Source organism: Sorex fumeus, unplaced genomic scaffold (genome assembly GCF_029834395.1).
Source record: "Sorex fumeus unplaced genomic scaffold, SorFum_2.1 ptg000128l, whole genome shotgun sequence".
NCBI lineage: Eukaryota > Metazoa > Chordata > Mammalia > Eulipotyphla > Soricidae > Sorex > Sorex fumeus.
This window is the reverse complement of record NW_026606185.1, coordinates 39,395,357-39,411,582: the sequence shown is the minus strand read 5'-3', so window position 1 is coordinate 39,411,582 and position 16,226 is coordinate 39,395,357. Positions and strand designations below refer to the sequence as shown.

The 16,226-nt window shown below is 44.3% G+C and overlaps 2 protein-coding genes across 3 annotated transcripts in view; one reads left to right on the top strand and one right to left on the bottom strand.

The window, feature by feature from the left end:
* The window catches only part of KIAA1328 (KIAA1328 ortholog), a 347,137-nt gene extending 338,301 nt beyond the window's left edge, over window positions 1–8,836 (bottom strand). The window contains exon 1 of the mRNA XM_056138132.1: window positions 8,695–8,836. Coding sequence (XP_055994107.1) covers window positions 8,695–8,752 — 58 coding nt within the window. The 5' untranslated portion in view covers window positions 8,753–8,836. The remainder of the gene's footprint in view (window positions 1–8,694) is intronic.
* A 117-nt stretch (window positions 8,837–8,953) lies between these two features.
* Window positions 8,954–16,226, top strand: part of TPGS2 (tubulin polyglutamylase complex subunit 2) — a 33,097-nt gene continuing 25,824 nt past the window's right edge. The window contains exons 1-2 of one of the 2 annotated variants that reach the window (XM_056137987.1): window positions 8,954–9,347; window positions 15,047–15,126. In XM_056137987.1, the coding sequence (XP_055993962.1) occupies window positions 9,260–9,347; window positions 15,047–15,126 (168 nt within the window). In that variant the 5' untranslated portion in view covers window positions 8,954–9,259. Of the gene's footprint in view, window positions 9,348–14,955; window positions 15,127–16,226 lie in introns of both variants that reach the window. The other variant, XM_056137988.1, reaches the window with a different exon arrangement.

Sequence of the window (16,226 nt, the reverse complement as noted above, 5' to 3'; positions counted from 1 at the left end):
ATATTACTCTTCACGCCCTACCGAGGTCACGAGTTGCCCCCCATGAGCGGCTCTCTGGCATGGCCATGGCTCCAGAAGCACAAGGACTTAATGCAGAGCCTGGCAGCTTGTGGCAGAAAAGTTAATGGACTACACGTTAATCCACGGTAATATGCCTGCCCGGGAGGGAAAGGATGTTGCTCTCTTCCTCCTTTTTCCTCCTGGACAGCAAGATGGCGGCCTCCTCGGAGCTTTCTGGAAAGCCAGGTATGAGCTGGCGGTGAAGGGACAACTGAAACCTCATGGGAAGATGGGGCATTCCCGGCTCATCCTTCACGCCCTACCAAGGTCCTGAGTTGCCCCCCACGAGCGGCTCTCCGGCACAGCCATGGCTCCAGAACCACAGAAAACAATCTTGTAATTATCTGGCTCATGAAAGAAATACCTCCAGGCTTAATAAGTAAAATATCAGAAATCCAAATTCGCACGGCCGCTATAGAGGCCGCACGACATCATATGGTTCTCATAACTAATTGTAGAAAACAAATTATTTCACAATGCCTTTTCAGCAGTTCTGATTGTTGGGTATAAACTGTAAACAATAATGGTTCATCTTTTGTCGAAATAATGAACATAATCAAAGTAGATAGAGTGTTAGGTAGAATTCATCTGCCTCACAGGCACTGGGAGGGGTGGCAGGGGGGCATATTTGGATTCTTGGTGGTGAAAAATAAATACTGTTGAAGGGAAATGTGTTTGATCATTGCATAACTGAGACTTAAACCTGAAAGCTTTGTAACTTTTCCCACAGTGATTCAATAAATAAATATAAAAAAAAATAATAATCTTACTACCTCAAATGTCCAATAGCCAAATGCTATTTCTCTCCTGCACTTCCTGTAAGTCATAATTTTGTCTAACCCAAAATTTACAATTGGCTTTCGAAAGCAAAATTAGAAAAAGAATGCAATTGAATAAAATTAATATATTTTTTAAAAAATCATCTTTACATTTTATATATTTTAAATTTTTTTCTATTTAGGCACTGACATTACCAGTATTGATTTACAATATTGGTAATGCCAGGGTTTTATGCAAAAACCATTCCAACAACACACTGTCCACCAGAGTATCAGCTTCCCTCCAGCAAGTCTCAGTGTGTCCCCCACCCCCCAAAATACCTTACTCCCCTGATATTGTAACATACTTCCTGTTAAAGACTAACAATTATATTCTTTGTGAAAAGTTTTGAATACTTTGTTATCCATGCCTATTTCCAAGGCAGACTGTTAGGGTCTTTTCACTGATTTTCATTTTGTAAGTAAAGAGGCACATATTCTTGTTTGCCAACTATTGACACATTATTTTTGGCATAAATAATTTTTAAATGAGCTTTAGCTTTGAAAAACAAATTATTTGAGGGTAAATCAATCATACAACACAAAAGCAATTTTTAGTCTTTGGCAGTACATTCACAAAATGTCTGACTCCTACTATTTGAGAAGTGGAGAAAATCTAAAGAAATATTCTAAATTTCAAAAGGAAAAGCATTAAAAAGGCTAAAATCATATTATTATTGGACCTGTATCTCAAATCATAATGTCCAAAAAGAAGAGTGAGAGGGGCTGGAACGATAGCACAGTGGGTAGGGTGTTTGCCTTGCATGCAGCCGACCCGGGTTCGATTCCCAGCATCCCATATGGTCCCCCGAGCACCGCCAGGAGTAATTCCTGGGTGCATGAGCCAGGAATAACCCCTGTGCATCGCTGGCTGTGACCCAAAAAGAAAAAAAAAGGAAGAAGAGAAAGAGAGAGGAATCTGCATAGAGGCAGGCTGGGGTGGTGGGGGAAGTGGTGGTGGGAAATATAACTGACTGCACTCATCTGTGGAATATAAAGTAACATAATATGAGACTAACACCTAAGGACAGTAGACAAAAGGACCATGGTTTGGAAGCCGGCTCCACATGCTGGGGGAAAAGGCAGTTGTGATGGAGAAGGAACCACTAAGTAAATGATGAGTGGAGGCATCACCCAGGATGGGAGATGTGTGCTGAAAGTAGACCAAGGACCAAACACAATGACCTCTTACTAATTGTATTGCAAATCATAATGCCCAAAATAAGAAAGTAAGAAAGACTGTACCTGCCACAGAGGCAGGGAGTGGGGTAGGGTGGGGGTGGTGGTGGGACACTGGGAACAATGGTGGTGGGAAATGTGCACTGGTGGAAGGATGGGTCCTTGAGCATTGACTGTAAGGTTATCATGCAAGTTTGTAACTGTATCTCACAGTGATCCAATAAAACTTCTTAAAAAAAACTGATACACAATCATGAACAACTTTGTAACTGTGTATCTCATGGTGATTCAATTAAAAAAATACCTACTATTGAAAGAAAAACAATAAAATAACAAAACTTTTTATCCAGGAACAAAATTTTATTGAGAACTGTATCTATATCCAGACTACCTTACAACTTTCTAGAACACTTGTAGAAAGGATGAATCTATTATTTTATCCAAAGATCCAGAAAGTTCCAAAATTTTCTATTTCTTCATAAAATATTTTCCCCAAAATTTCTAGACTATTTCCTTGCTAAGAAATGCAGGTTAAAAATGATTTTAATAATATTCAAAAATTCAATTTCAGGGGTCTGGAGTACAGAAGATAGGCACACAGCCTGACATGGCTGACCCAGGTTAGATTCCTGACACCCCACATGGCACATGAGTCCTTCTGAGTCTCATCAGGTTTGATCCCTGAGAACACTGTCAGAAGAAAACCCTGAACACCACTCAGTGTGGCTCCATAAAACAAAGTTTAAAAAAAAAATCAATTTCAGCTCAGGATCTACTCTTGTCATGTGTTTTTAGAGAATGCTGACTGAAAAATTAAAATCTCTCAAACATTGGGGTTCGAGATTAGAAATTTTTTAAAAGCATAATTATAAGTAACAGAAGAATTACGTTCCACAACTGAAAAGAAAGTGATATACACTTGAAAGACTTCAAGTTCACTTTTAAAACAATCTAAATTTAAAAGAAAAAGTAAAACACTCAAAACCTTCTCCAGCGTGAGTGAATGGCAATTCCATTCCTCCATCTGCCCAGGCCAAGAGCACGGGAGTTATTTTTTTACTCCTATTTTTATTATAATTCATACTCTGAAAATCTTACCGACTCTACCTTTAAAATGTATCTGCAGTCCAACCACTTATCAATGGTATTATCAACACTATTACTTTACCTGGTTACCTTTTCCTTTCATCAGGATTACTACAATAACCTTGAACTGATCTCTTATTTGGGGGGCATGAGCCTTGAACATCCCATTCTGCACACAATGGTCAAAATGATTTTTTCCCTTTTTTTCTTTTTTTGCTTTTTGGGTCACCATCCGACAATGCTCAGGGATTACTCCGGGCTCTGTACTCAGGAATTACTCCTAGTGGTGTTTGGGGGGACATATGAGATGCTGGGGATCAAACCCTGGTCAGCCACATGCAATGCAAACGCCCTCCCTGCTGTACTATTGCTCCAGCCCTGATCTTTTTTCTTTAAAAAACAAACACTAATTTGTGGTACACCCTGCAGTGCTCACAGCTTATTCCTAGCTCTGTGCTCAGAGATCACTCCTGGTGGGTTCAGGGGACCACATGGGGTGCCAGGTATTGAACATGGGTCAGCTGCATGCAAGCGCCCACCCACCCAACTTTGGCGCTAGCTCTTCAAAATAATCTTTTTTTTTTTTGCTTTTTGGGTCACGCACAGTGATGCTCAGGGGTTACTCCTGGATCATGCACTCAGGAGTCACTCCTGGCAGTGCTCGGGGGACCATATGGGATGCTGGGAATTGAACCTGTATTGGCCATCTTGGCTGCGTGCAAGGCAAACGCCCTACCCGCTGTGCTATCGCTCCAGCCCCAAAATAATCTTTTTAAAGCACGTTACTTCTAATTTATATGACAAGTCAAAGTATTTACAGGGGTCTAAAATGCTTGAGATCTTATCTTTCCACTCTAAAAAAACATGTTTCCACTCTGACTTCATATCCTATTATTTACCTAATTTATTCCTGGCTTATTTACCATGGCTTATGAGTTATACACAAGCTCCTTGTAAGAGTTTTGGCATTTATAAATTCTTTCACCTAAGTATCTTCACAACTCTCTCCTTTACATCCTTTATGATGATGGTCTTATGTTACCTCTTCAATGGAGGCAGTATTCTCCCTTTCCTTCCTTTAACTATCCATCCTCTCAACACCTTACAAAACACACACATACACACACAATACACACCCCATCAAAATGGATATCCTTTTCATGTCTTACTTTTATCTAAAGTACCTAAAATATTAAAACAGGTATGATATATTTTATTTACTGTTGACTTCAGGCTGGAGCGATAGCACAGTGGGTAGGGCATTTGCTTTGCATGTGGCCGACACGGCCAACCTGAATTCAATTCCTCTGCCCCTCTCAAAGAGCCTGGCAAGCTACTGAGAGTATCTTGCCTGCACGGCAAAGCCTGGCAAGCTACTCATGACGTATTCGATATGCCAAACCCTGTAACAAGAAGTCTCACCATGGATATGTTACTGGGCCTGCTCAAGCAAATCGATGAACACCAGGAGGACAATGCTACAGTGCAATGTTACTTTTGACTTCATCTTAGTTCGCTAAAAATACTGAGAGGGGTTTTTATCATTTTGGTTTTTAAGTACTGGGAGGGTTTTTTTTTTATTGTTTTGGTCAATGACATATTGTCAAACATCAAAGAATCTCTCATAGAAAACCATCTGTGATATAATGAATTTGACATTCACTTAATTTTGTGTATCACTATCCAACAACTTTCATTATTGCCTTTCTCTCTTCATTCTATTAAAATATACAGGTAAATAGGGACAGTGATATCAGGAAGTGATTCCTGAGCACAGAGCTAGGGGTAAGATGAGGAGTGTCAGGTGTGCCGAGAAAAAAAATACACACACACACAAACACACACAAGCCCACAGGGAAAGAGAGTCTAAGCTCATTTGTAACATCTATATTAAATTTCTTTTCAAAGAAAAAAAAGCTACCAAAAAAATTACTAAAGTCTGAAAACTATCTGAAATTATCTCAATCCAACATAAAAGAATATATGTAATCTACCTTTATCACATTATCTTAAGAATCTAAATACTTAATTTCTTTGAATAAAGTGATTTCTAACAACCATATATTTCATGAGAAAGTCAAGAGACAATATATATCAAACATATTTGAACTTTGTATCAGGTTACATGTACCACCTTAGTTCTACTTTGGTTTCTCAGGAGGCACCTCAATAATGTGAATGCACCACATTACAAAAAAGATCCTCAATCATTAATGATGGTACCAATCTATTCAAATACCCAGAATAAAATAAAGGACAAAAAATGTACAAAAAAACTACATCTACACAATAAAGGTAAAGGTAAAGGCCCTCCCGTTGATCGTCGATTTGCTCGAGCGGGCCCAGTAACGTCTCCATTGGAGACTTTGTTGTTACTGTGTCTGGCATATCGAATACTCTCGGTAGCTTGCCGGGCTCTCCGAGAGGGGCGGAGGAATCGAACTCGGGTCGGCCATGTTGGCCGCTTGTAAGGCGAACGCCCTACCGGCTGTGCTATCGCTCCATCCCACACACAATCTACACAATACTGGGATCTAAAAAAAAAATACATCTACACAATACTGGGATCTAAAAAAAAAAAAAAAAGCCAACTGAGGACTAGCTACTCTAAATTTTTGAGACACCAGCAACAAGTGTATATAATTATCATCTATAATCACTTTCCTGGAGAGTATTTAATATCAACATAAAGTCTGTTTTTAATTGAATATTCAATGGCAGAGATTACAGTTATTTAATGCTTTTTCATTTGCTTGATTTTAGGGTCACACCTAGCAGTGTTCAGGTCTCATTCCTGGCTCAGGGATCACTCTGCAGTGGCAGGAATTGATAAGTTGCCTAAATGCAAAATAAGTGCCTACCTGCTATACTATCTTTCCAGTCCTACTTAATGTTGGTTCTAGGTACCTAATAGCTCATATTTCATTCATATTTGTTCATATTGGTTAATATCAAGTTATCATTACTGTTGCCTTGCATGCAGCCAACCTGGCCAACCAGGGTTCAATTCCTCTACCCCTCTCAGAGAGCCCAGCAAGCTACTGAGAATATCTCACCCTCACAGCAAAGCCTGGCAAACTACTGTGACATATTCAATACACCAAACACAGTAACAACAAGTATCACAATGGAGATGTTACTGGGCCCACTGGAGCAAATCCATGAACAATGGGAGGATAGTGCTACAGTGCTACTATTACTGTTAATGATCACATTCTTGACAGCATTTAAGCAAATTTAGATAGTGCAGAAATACTAACTTTTCAGTACCAGAAACTATAATGAATAAAAGTAGTTTACAAAGGCGGTATGTCACTCACATATGTGTGTATGTATACAAACTCTGCAAACGACAACATGGCACTGTTTACACACTAGGTACAAAGACATGCCTTGTGCAAAACAGTACTGTTGAATCACAATGTAGAGGAAATGTGAAACTCATAAGAACAACAGTTTAAAAGAAAGGTCACATTCTTCAGTCACAAATGATCTGTCTTCACATGACGAAAATTTAGACACTGGGAAATTTCTTAATCACTTCTCTATTTGCAAAGAGCAAAGCAATGACTTTTTTTTTAATAGTGTGAAAAGAATGCCAGAATATAAATACACAGCTTATCTGTTAAAAGTTCTATTGAAAAAACTCTTGGGTGGTTTGCTAAATCATCCATACGACAAGAAAAGAATTTGAGTCAAAGACACATGACTATGTCAATGATTACTATCCTTGTGATTTTTAGTAAAGATTGGTAACATATTTATATTGCCATGGTTCATACATTCTTCTCAGGGCGAATGCTAATTGGCTGTGTGGAATACACTGGGCAACCAGGTGACTTTACTAACCCTGTAAATCTTTTCACACATCTGAATTTTTGTAAGATATAGTCCACATTTTCCCCATAAACTTTTAATCCACGTTCAAGTGGAAGGTGGATATTTTACATTAATTTTAAGAGTAAGGGAGAGTGCATAAGAAAAGACAGGATTTCTACATTAAAAACGGTATGAGAAGACTGCAGGAATAAATGAGCAAAGGCCTGTAAGACTAAGGTCCAGTTCACACATATACCTGAAAATTTATTCATTTCACGACAACAAAATGCCCCTCCCCCAGCATAACATACTCTTTTATTGTATATCAGAACAAAACCATCACTGGTCCTAAGGAAAGTTAAGGAATTGTAACCAAAACCACATAGGTAGTTATAAAAAGCACACTGAAGTGGCACATTACAAATGAAAAACCTTCAAATAGCTTCTGTCACCAAAGACTGTAAATTACTGAGCCAGAGAGAGCAGGTCGGTCATGAGAAAAAATTCATCCTAACTTTCGGATGTCCTAATTCAGCCCAGTTTGCAATACATGCATTCTCTTTGCATGCCTACTAATAGGTAAATGGGGGGGGGGGGGGGTAATTGTAACGGTCCACTAATGAGTACTCATTCAGTGTACGGACATAATTTTGTTTCATTCTGACTAACCTATCAGAGACCAGAGGCAATTACTTTTAGAAAACTCCTGGCCCTTAAAACACTGAGCAGCATAAATGACAAAAAAAAAAAAAAAAAAAAAGCAAAACATGTTATCCCCAGTGAGTCAGTAAGGGAAACCGACGATACAATTTTGTAAGTTTCACCGAGCTCCAAGTAGCTCGGCCCAATGGACCGAACAGCAGGCCTCCAACAAATGCAATCACCAATCCAGGCAGAGAGGAGGATGAGCACCAGCAGGTCTCCCCCCAACACCGACTGCCTTCCTTTCCTGCAACACTCCTCTCTCAGGAACATGAGTGAGCAGGGAGCAAAGCGCGGGCCGGAACACACTCCCAAGCTCGGGGAAAGGACCACGCGAGGTGTCATCCTCATCACCGATCAGCATCAGTACCGGAGGGGAGGAAACCCCAGTTGCTGCGGGGCGCTGAAACAGTCCCAGAACTTCACACAGGCTGGCTCTGACTGTACCAAGCGACAAGTCCTCAACGGTTCCCAAGGGCTCCCGTCTTGCTCCTCCCAGACCGGGTCGCGCGCGGCGCCACCCAAGCGCCGGCGCGTCTCAGGAAACCCCCGGCCAGTCAGAGACATCCTCGGTCCGGGAGGGTCTTCGAAGTCCCACACTGAACAGACTCGCTCCAAGTGCGACACCCCCACCCCCACCCCAAGCAAACACCTTTTCCTCCTCCTCCCCTCGCGCCTCAGGACACCCTCGGTGGGCCGGGGACCCCCGCCACAGGCAAGGGACCGAGCCGTCCACCGAGAGGCCGCGCCGCGCTGGCGAACATTTCTGGAGAGGGTACCCGCCCCCCACCACCCGATGATGCCACCTAAGAACCCCGAAGCGGGAGCGGTGGGGGGGGGGGGGGGACCACGGGCATCACCGAGGCAGCGGCGGCCCGCCAGCACGGCCCCGCCCCCCCGCCCCGGGACGAGCGCCGCGTTTCTCCGCTCCGCTGAGGCGGTCCCACGCGGACACTCGCCGCCGGGCTGCCCCCACCCACGGCCAGCGGGACCGGCGCCCGGCGCCCCCTGCCCGGCGGGCAAAGGATACGGTCCCGGGTCCAGAACGCCGCCGCGCCCCGGCGGGAGGGGCCCGCCGCGGCCGCCATCTTGAAACAACCGCCACTCGGGGCGTAGCGCCGCGGCCGCCACGCCCCGTCCTCCACAGCCGGCCCCCATTGGCCGTGGGGCGCCGAGGCCCGCCCCCGCCTGCGGGTCCGGCCTCGGCGGGCCGGGAAGGGCCACGCCCCGTCCTCCAGAGCCGGCCCCCATTGGCCGTCGGGCGCCGAGGCCCGCCCCCGCCTGCGAGTCCGGCCTCGGCGGGCCGGGAAGGGCCAGGCTGAGGCGCCGCAGTGTCGGGGCAACGCGGCGTCGGCCGCTCGCCGAGACCTCGGGGACGGGTGCCCGGCGGGGCTACCGCTCCGCGCTCTTCCCCGCATCTCCCCGTCGCCGGGCTTTCAGGCGCCGAGCTGTCGGGCGCCGTGCACTACAACTCCCGGCATGCCGTGAACCTGACGGCCGAGGCGCCCAAGCGACGTCCGGGCCACCTGCCCGGCCTGCTCTCCCGCCGCCTCTCGGCCGCCGTGCTGACCGCGCGCGGGACGGCCGCGCGGGCCATGGAGGAGCCGCCGGACCAGCCGCTGGGCGCCTGCACCAGCAAACCGCATCTGGAGAAGCTCACCCTGGGCATCACCCGCATCCTCGGTGAGTGCCAGCGGGCGCGGCAAGCCGGGGTCCGAGGGGCGTCGGCGCGTCGAAACCGCGGCTCGCACGCTGCGGGGGTGCGTCGCTGCTGCGAACTCGGTCGAGGAGAGGCGGGTGCGGGACTGGGCCCACCCAGGGTCCCCTCCCCCTCCCGAGCCCCTGCTCGAGCGTTACGGAGCAGAACCGGGAAGCCCTGAGCTCCCTCCCCAACCCCCCACCGAGCGCCCCGCACCGAACCTTGGAAGGACGCAGAGGGACAAGAGGGACGTTTGACAGCTGAGCGGTTGGGTCTCAACGGGAGGCAAATTCTTTGAACATGAAGCCCTTTTTACAAGAGGAGAGATGGGGATATGGGGCCCTTCATGTAAGAGAGGAGAGATGGGGAGGTGGGGACCCTTAATCTAAGACAGGAGAGATGGAGTGTGGGTGCCCTTCATGAAGAGAGGAAAGATGGGAAGTGGAGAGATGGAGGGATGGGGACCCTTCATCTAAAACAGGAAAGATGGGAAGTGGGGACCCTTTATCTAAGACAGGAGAGATGGGAAGTGGGGACCCTTCATCTAAGACAGGAGAGATGGGAAGTGGGGACCCTTCATCTAAGACAGGAGAGATGGGAAGTGGGGACCCTTCATCTAAGACAGGAGAGATGGGAAGTGGGGACCCTTCATCTAAGACAGGAGAGATGGGAAGTGGGACCCTTCGTCTAAGACAGGAGAAACGATAAGTGGGGACCCTTCGTCGATGGGGAGGAGGGGACTCTTCATCTAAGACAGGAAAGATGGGAAGTGGGGACCCTTCATCTCAGGGAGGAGGGATGGGCAGGTGGGGATCCTTGGTCTGGGAAAGGAGAGATGTGTGTGTGTGGGGGGTGGGGGGGGGGGGTGGGATCTATCGAAGGTGTTAAGGCAGCCCATAACTTCATAACTTGCCAGGCCCTACGTACTTGCTCATGAAGTTGTTCAAGGGGACTCTTGGTCCATATTTGCCTTTCATCAGACCTCCTTTTTGTAGCCATCACTCTGTTTTGGGGCCACACCCAGCTGTACTCAGCACTTATTCTTGACTCTGCGCTCAGAGATCACTCCTGGTGGGGTCTTTCGGGACCACACGGGGTGACTGGGATTGAACCCTGGTCTATCATGTGCAAGGACCAAAGCCACCAATGTCTTAGACATCAGGGCCACAAAGAAGAAAGCATAACCATGCCACACTCGAGTGCAGAAAAAATATATATACAAAAACTAGGAGGCTGCAGTGGAGCAGCGTCTTAACGCTCAGACAGAGCACCCAGGAGGTGTTTGCAGCCCTGATCTAGGGGTTAAGGTGTGTTTCACAGGAGAAGATGCTAGATTTAGATAGACAAATGGAGAGGAGGAGATGATTGTAGCCACAAAAGCAAGGAGGAGAAAGGTGTAAGCAGGCTGGGTAGCCTCTGTTCTTGCCTTCCATTGTAGTTAGATTCAAGTCCAGGCCCACAATCCCTTATGCTCTGCCCTCATCTTTTTTTTACCTTATTTTCACTATTGCTAGCACAGTGGCCTCCTAGATCTAGCATGAATCCATTGAACATGTTCCCTCCTAGATCTTTTGCAATTTTCCATACCCTTCCCAGGAAATTATCTTCCCTGAGATGTCTCTCCCATTCTGATCTCTAGTTAAATGCTATGACCTTAAATTACCTTCTTTGAATATAGTTCTAATAACACTTCCCTATCACTCTTCCCTTATCCTGCATTATTTTTATACTGATGGCACTTTTCACTACTTGAAATACGTATTTATTTATTGATTACCATAACACACTCACACAGCCTCCTTTCCTTCCCTTTGTTGTTTGTTGTGTGCACCGTGTCACCCATTTGGTTGCTGCTCTCACACACTTGGTTGCAGTTGTGGGAGGGGCTGGTTCACGGTTCACATACTTGAGGCATCGATCACACCAGCAGAGCCAGGGACCACTCAGTGGGCCTGTGGTGGGACTAGAGCTCACGTGCTCATGAAACAAGGCAGGTGCTTGAGCACTCAGTCATGTCCCTGGGCCCTGTTTGGTTGCTTCCTGAGAACAGGAGCTTGGTCTTGTTTTCCCCTGTACAGGTCACCTGTAGCTGAGCTAGGCATTGTACTTGATATCAGTAAGTTGTCATATCAATGGGAAAAAGAGTTGATTCCGGTCTGTGTAAGTGTGCGTATTATCCCCATGTCTTTGGAGGCGGAGAGTTGCAGAATTCCTGGGTTCCTCCAGGTATTCTGGTTTCCTTCCACACCCCAAAGATACACACATTAAACTCCTTGGTGTGTCTAAGTGTGTGTGTGTGTGTGTGTGTGTGTGTGTGAGAGAGAGAGAGAGAGAGAGACAGAGACAGAGACATCTAAAGGAAGATAATTTCTCAGATGGAAGAACATTTAGGCCTGGTTCCCACCTTGAATCCTCATACACCCAACTACCAATGATCCTGAACTAGTATAAACAAATTGAAAAAGTGAAATAATGACTGTTTAATAGTAGAAATGTGTCTAGTCTTTATTTAAAAGTTTGGTGTTTTTGTGACCAGAAATAAAATACGCTGTAGGAATTTAATTCAGACATTGAAATACAAAAAAAAAAAAAAAAAAACAAAGAGGGAGGAAGAAATGATAAAGATAAATCCTCAGAGATGATGCCTCAAGTTCTCAAAGTGTGGAAGAACAAATAATTTATGAAATCAAAAGAATTATACTGAGATCAAACCTTTAAAACTGACATTCAAAGCAGTAAAGCAATAGAACCCCATTTTAAGAACATTCAGTGAAAAGAACCAAAGAGTTTATCTTCAGCAAGCTATCAAATAAAAGAAATTTAGTAATTCTACACTCATGAGCCCTTCCAGAGGAGTCTAGTAGAAGATTGTTTTACCATTCAAGTATAAATTAGGATCAGTTCAGCAAAACGACTAATGGTTGTGAGCACCATTTACTTACAGACACGTAAGTACACAAAAGTGCACGTAAGTGCACAAAATCTACATATGTATCTATTTTTAAAAGATATTTTAAAAGGCTAAAACAGGGTGTGATGAAGAGTAAAAGATTAAGGCACTGTTATCTAGAAAAACTGAAAGCGCATTTTAAAAGGATGTAAGTACAAAGGTAGCTGTTGTGATTGGCAGGATTCTAAAATGACTTTCATGTTCCTATGTAATCTTTTACTCTTGAGAATGGGCATGATTTGTGGATATGACAGGTGTCGTTCCATTGCTTAAATGAAAGCTTCTTAAACTGTCCGTCACAATCCCATATGGAATTATGTAACTGAATATGGAGGTGGCAAACAATTTGGCAACAGTATCAGATTTCTGAATATTCAACAACCAAAAATTAATTCAAAATCAAACATATAACGAACCCGAGGTGTTTCTGGCAGCACTCAACCAATTGCATGGCTTTCCTGCAGCTTTGTTTCTGCGCACACCTCACACACATGCTTTGCCTAGGGTCCTGCCAGAAACAAACCCTCAGATTCAGGAACACCGGTGCTATGAGGTCATGTTACCACACACACACAGTTTCCTGCTCTCAAAGAAATATACATGATCGTGTAATTATAGACAATAAAGACAGTATTTTTCTTGTGCCATTCCCCAGCATGCATCAAGTTAGTATATTTTGGTTTAGATTAGAATGTTGAAGTTTCAAAAACTGCTGTTACAAAGGGTAGAAAGGTCAGGGGTTAGAGTACCTTGTGGAAGGCCCATGTTTGAACCCTGGGACCGTATGGTCTCCCAGCACTTAAGGAGTTAATGAGGTATCATAATTCCTGCTGCCTTTAAAATGTTAGAATTAATACTTCCTGGGGGAATCCTCAGTATGGGGGTGAAATTCATAAAATTCCTTTATCAAATGATATAATTTCCAGAGAATTTCTGAAACTAGTAATTACCAGTTAACAGCTGATCAGGTTAAGGACAGGCCTAAATTTGCATTTCAGTTGGTTGAAACAATATTTCTCATATGGCACAGTTACTTAATGTAAGATGTGCTCATGAATGAGGAGTTGTATTATTGTCTTTGAATAGTTATTCAAGAAGGGAAAATACATGTCTTTTGTTCATTTTCTTTTAACATGGTTACAGTAGTGTTAACATTTAAGTTTTTTTTTTTATTTTTCCTTTTTGGGTCACACCTGGCGATGCACAGGGGTTACTCCTGGCTCATGCACTCAGGTATTACTCTTGGCGGTGCTCAGGGAACCATATGGGATGCTGGGAATTGAATCCAGGTTGGCCGCGTGCAAGGCAAATGCCCTACCTGCTGCACTCACTCCAGCCCCCAACATTTAAGTTTTTGATGAACATTTGGTAGGACCTTTACCACCATCAGGGTGCCTAAGGCCCTCTACACTGTGATCTTTCATCACTTCCAATCTAACTCCCATGTCATTGCTCCCCACACTGTGTAGTAATCTTAGTTTGGGAGACCGAGGCATGGGGTTTTTATTGTTCTATACTGTCAGTTTTCTTTATTTTATTTCTCTACCACAAATGAGTGAGATCATTTGTGAGATTTAAGGGAGAGTTAGTCCTCCCCCTGAGTTCGGTTCTCCAAAAGATTTGGATTGAGTTTGTGATGACTCAGGGACCAGAGAGAGAAGAAGAGAAATTTTAAATTCATGACTGGCACAAGTCTTCTTAGCATTGGTTGGAGCAGTCACACACCAACCAGAGACTCAAAGAGGTAGAAAAATAGACTTCATCATTCAGTAGACAAGGAAAGGTAGAGTTTCCATTCGCGGCATGTCTCACAGTTAATGAATGAAAACTGCTGGGTTGGAAGGCCCAAGTTAGAAAGCTTCATTCAGTATTTTGTTTGAAACTTTTCTATACTTGTTTCTCCCAGCCACGCAACTCACAGATACTTGTCATTTGTCACAGTCAGGAGAATATGTACTACGGCTTAGGGTCTTGGGGCAGGGTGACTACACATAAATGGAGGGTATGGAAGTAGCTCTTATAATCTATTGTATTCCCACTCAAGTGATTTCCCTTTTTTAGTTTTTTGGCGGACCACATCCAGCAGCATTCAGAGGCAATTCTCGGGCCAGTGCTTGGGGGCCACTCTGGCAGTGCCCAGAGAGCACGTGGGTCCAGGGATCAAAGCCAGGTTTCCATCACGCAGAGCACGCTCTCTAGCCCAATGAGCTGCTCTTGGCCGCATGCCTGATCCCAGAGTGATGGGACAACAGAAAAAAGATTATTGGGAGACTTTTTTGTTTCAAATATTTTGAAAGAGAACTTATTTTTTTTCTCAATGTGTTTTCAGATGGAATCCAGTTTTCAGGTTAAGTCTGGGACTTGGACCCCTGAAAATGACTGTGGGTACCATTCCTATTCCTTTCCCTTTTGTGTAGAGATTTAACTCATTGAGAAATTCAGCATGAAATCACTGAATCTAAAATCTCTGGTCTTTGTGTGTAATCTTAATGACTGGGCAACAACTAAATATAGGGTCTATACCTGATACCCGATAGAAAGGAATGTGTTTTCTATCATGTAGACTGCATGGTCCTAGGTTTGGGGCCTAGGTTCTAGGCTACTCACCCATTCCGCCCCCCCCCCCCCCGCTTTCATCACAGGGGTAATAAATGATACTCAAAGGAATGTGATATTCCTAGAGAATTAACCAACAATGAACTATATCGGGCCAATTGACTCTCTCTTCTCCAGAATCTTCCCCAGGTGTGACAGAGGTGACCATAACAGATAAACCACCAGCCGAACGTCATATGATTTCTTCATGGGAGCAAGTAAGTATTGCCTGGTCAGATGTTCACCTCTCCACGTTGAGAAGTCAACTTTAAATACCCATTTAAAGGGAAGATCTTAACTTGTAAAGGGAAGCCCCAACTGTCTTCAAGTTTGACTTCACCCACCTGTTTTTGATCAGCTCACTAAACACTTCCATTCTGTACCATTTCCCTGGTGGGAAACATTTCCTCTGGTCCCTGATTTCATAGGGAGGCAGTGGAACTTTTGAAGCAATATACAATAAAATAGAGAATTTAAGAAAGGAAAGTTAAGTATTTATACTTGGACTGGTCACAATATGTTTAAGTGTTGCAGAGAAGTACTGATTGGATTACTAGTGCCTCCCAGACCTTTTCTGAATCTTTCATTCATGAACTCAGTAAAAGTTCTAAGCTCCTAAAATGGCCAAGCATTCTGTTTGGTGTCGAGGCCCAAGTAGTAGTCCAAAAAGAAGCAATGCTCTTTTTCTTGGATCTTACTAACTAAAACAACAGTGAAAATAAGTGCAAGTCTAATTGCAGAGCAGACTCAGTACCATGACAGAGAATAAAGAAGCAGTGTCAAGGGGTCTGACCTGGTCTAGAGTTTGGAAATAATCTTTCCTAGGGAAGTGATGAGAACCTGTTAAACAGATCTTGGAAGAAGAAGGCTATGGGAAGGCTTTGTGGGAAGGATTACAATCTCCATGTAACTGGAGCACAGGGAAGCATGGGACCGAGGGTAACAAGGACTGGCACATGCCGGACTCCTTAAATCATCAGTAGGTTTATTCTTTATCTCGGGAACAAATAGGGAATAGATTGCTTTTTTGGAAAAATCACTATGACTGACTGATAGCAAATGAATTTGACCGGAGAGAAGAAATTACTCTGATATATCTTTGTTGTAGGTGAGGAACCTGAGGCTCACAGAAGTTAAAGAATTTGTCTTTGACCACATAGCTACTAAGTGGTAGGGCCTGAAATTGAGCCCAGTGTTGCCCTCTTTTTGCTTTGTTGAAGTGCCCCCTCTAAAGGAGGGTCACTCTGGTCGTCTTGCACAGGTCAGACAAGTAACCCTGGGTCTGTGTGAATGTTCAGTGCCTGCCTGCTGGACTCCT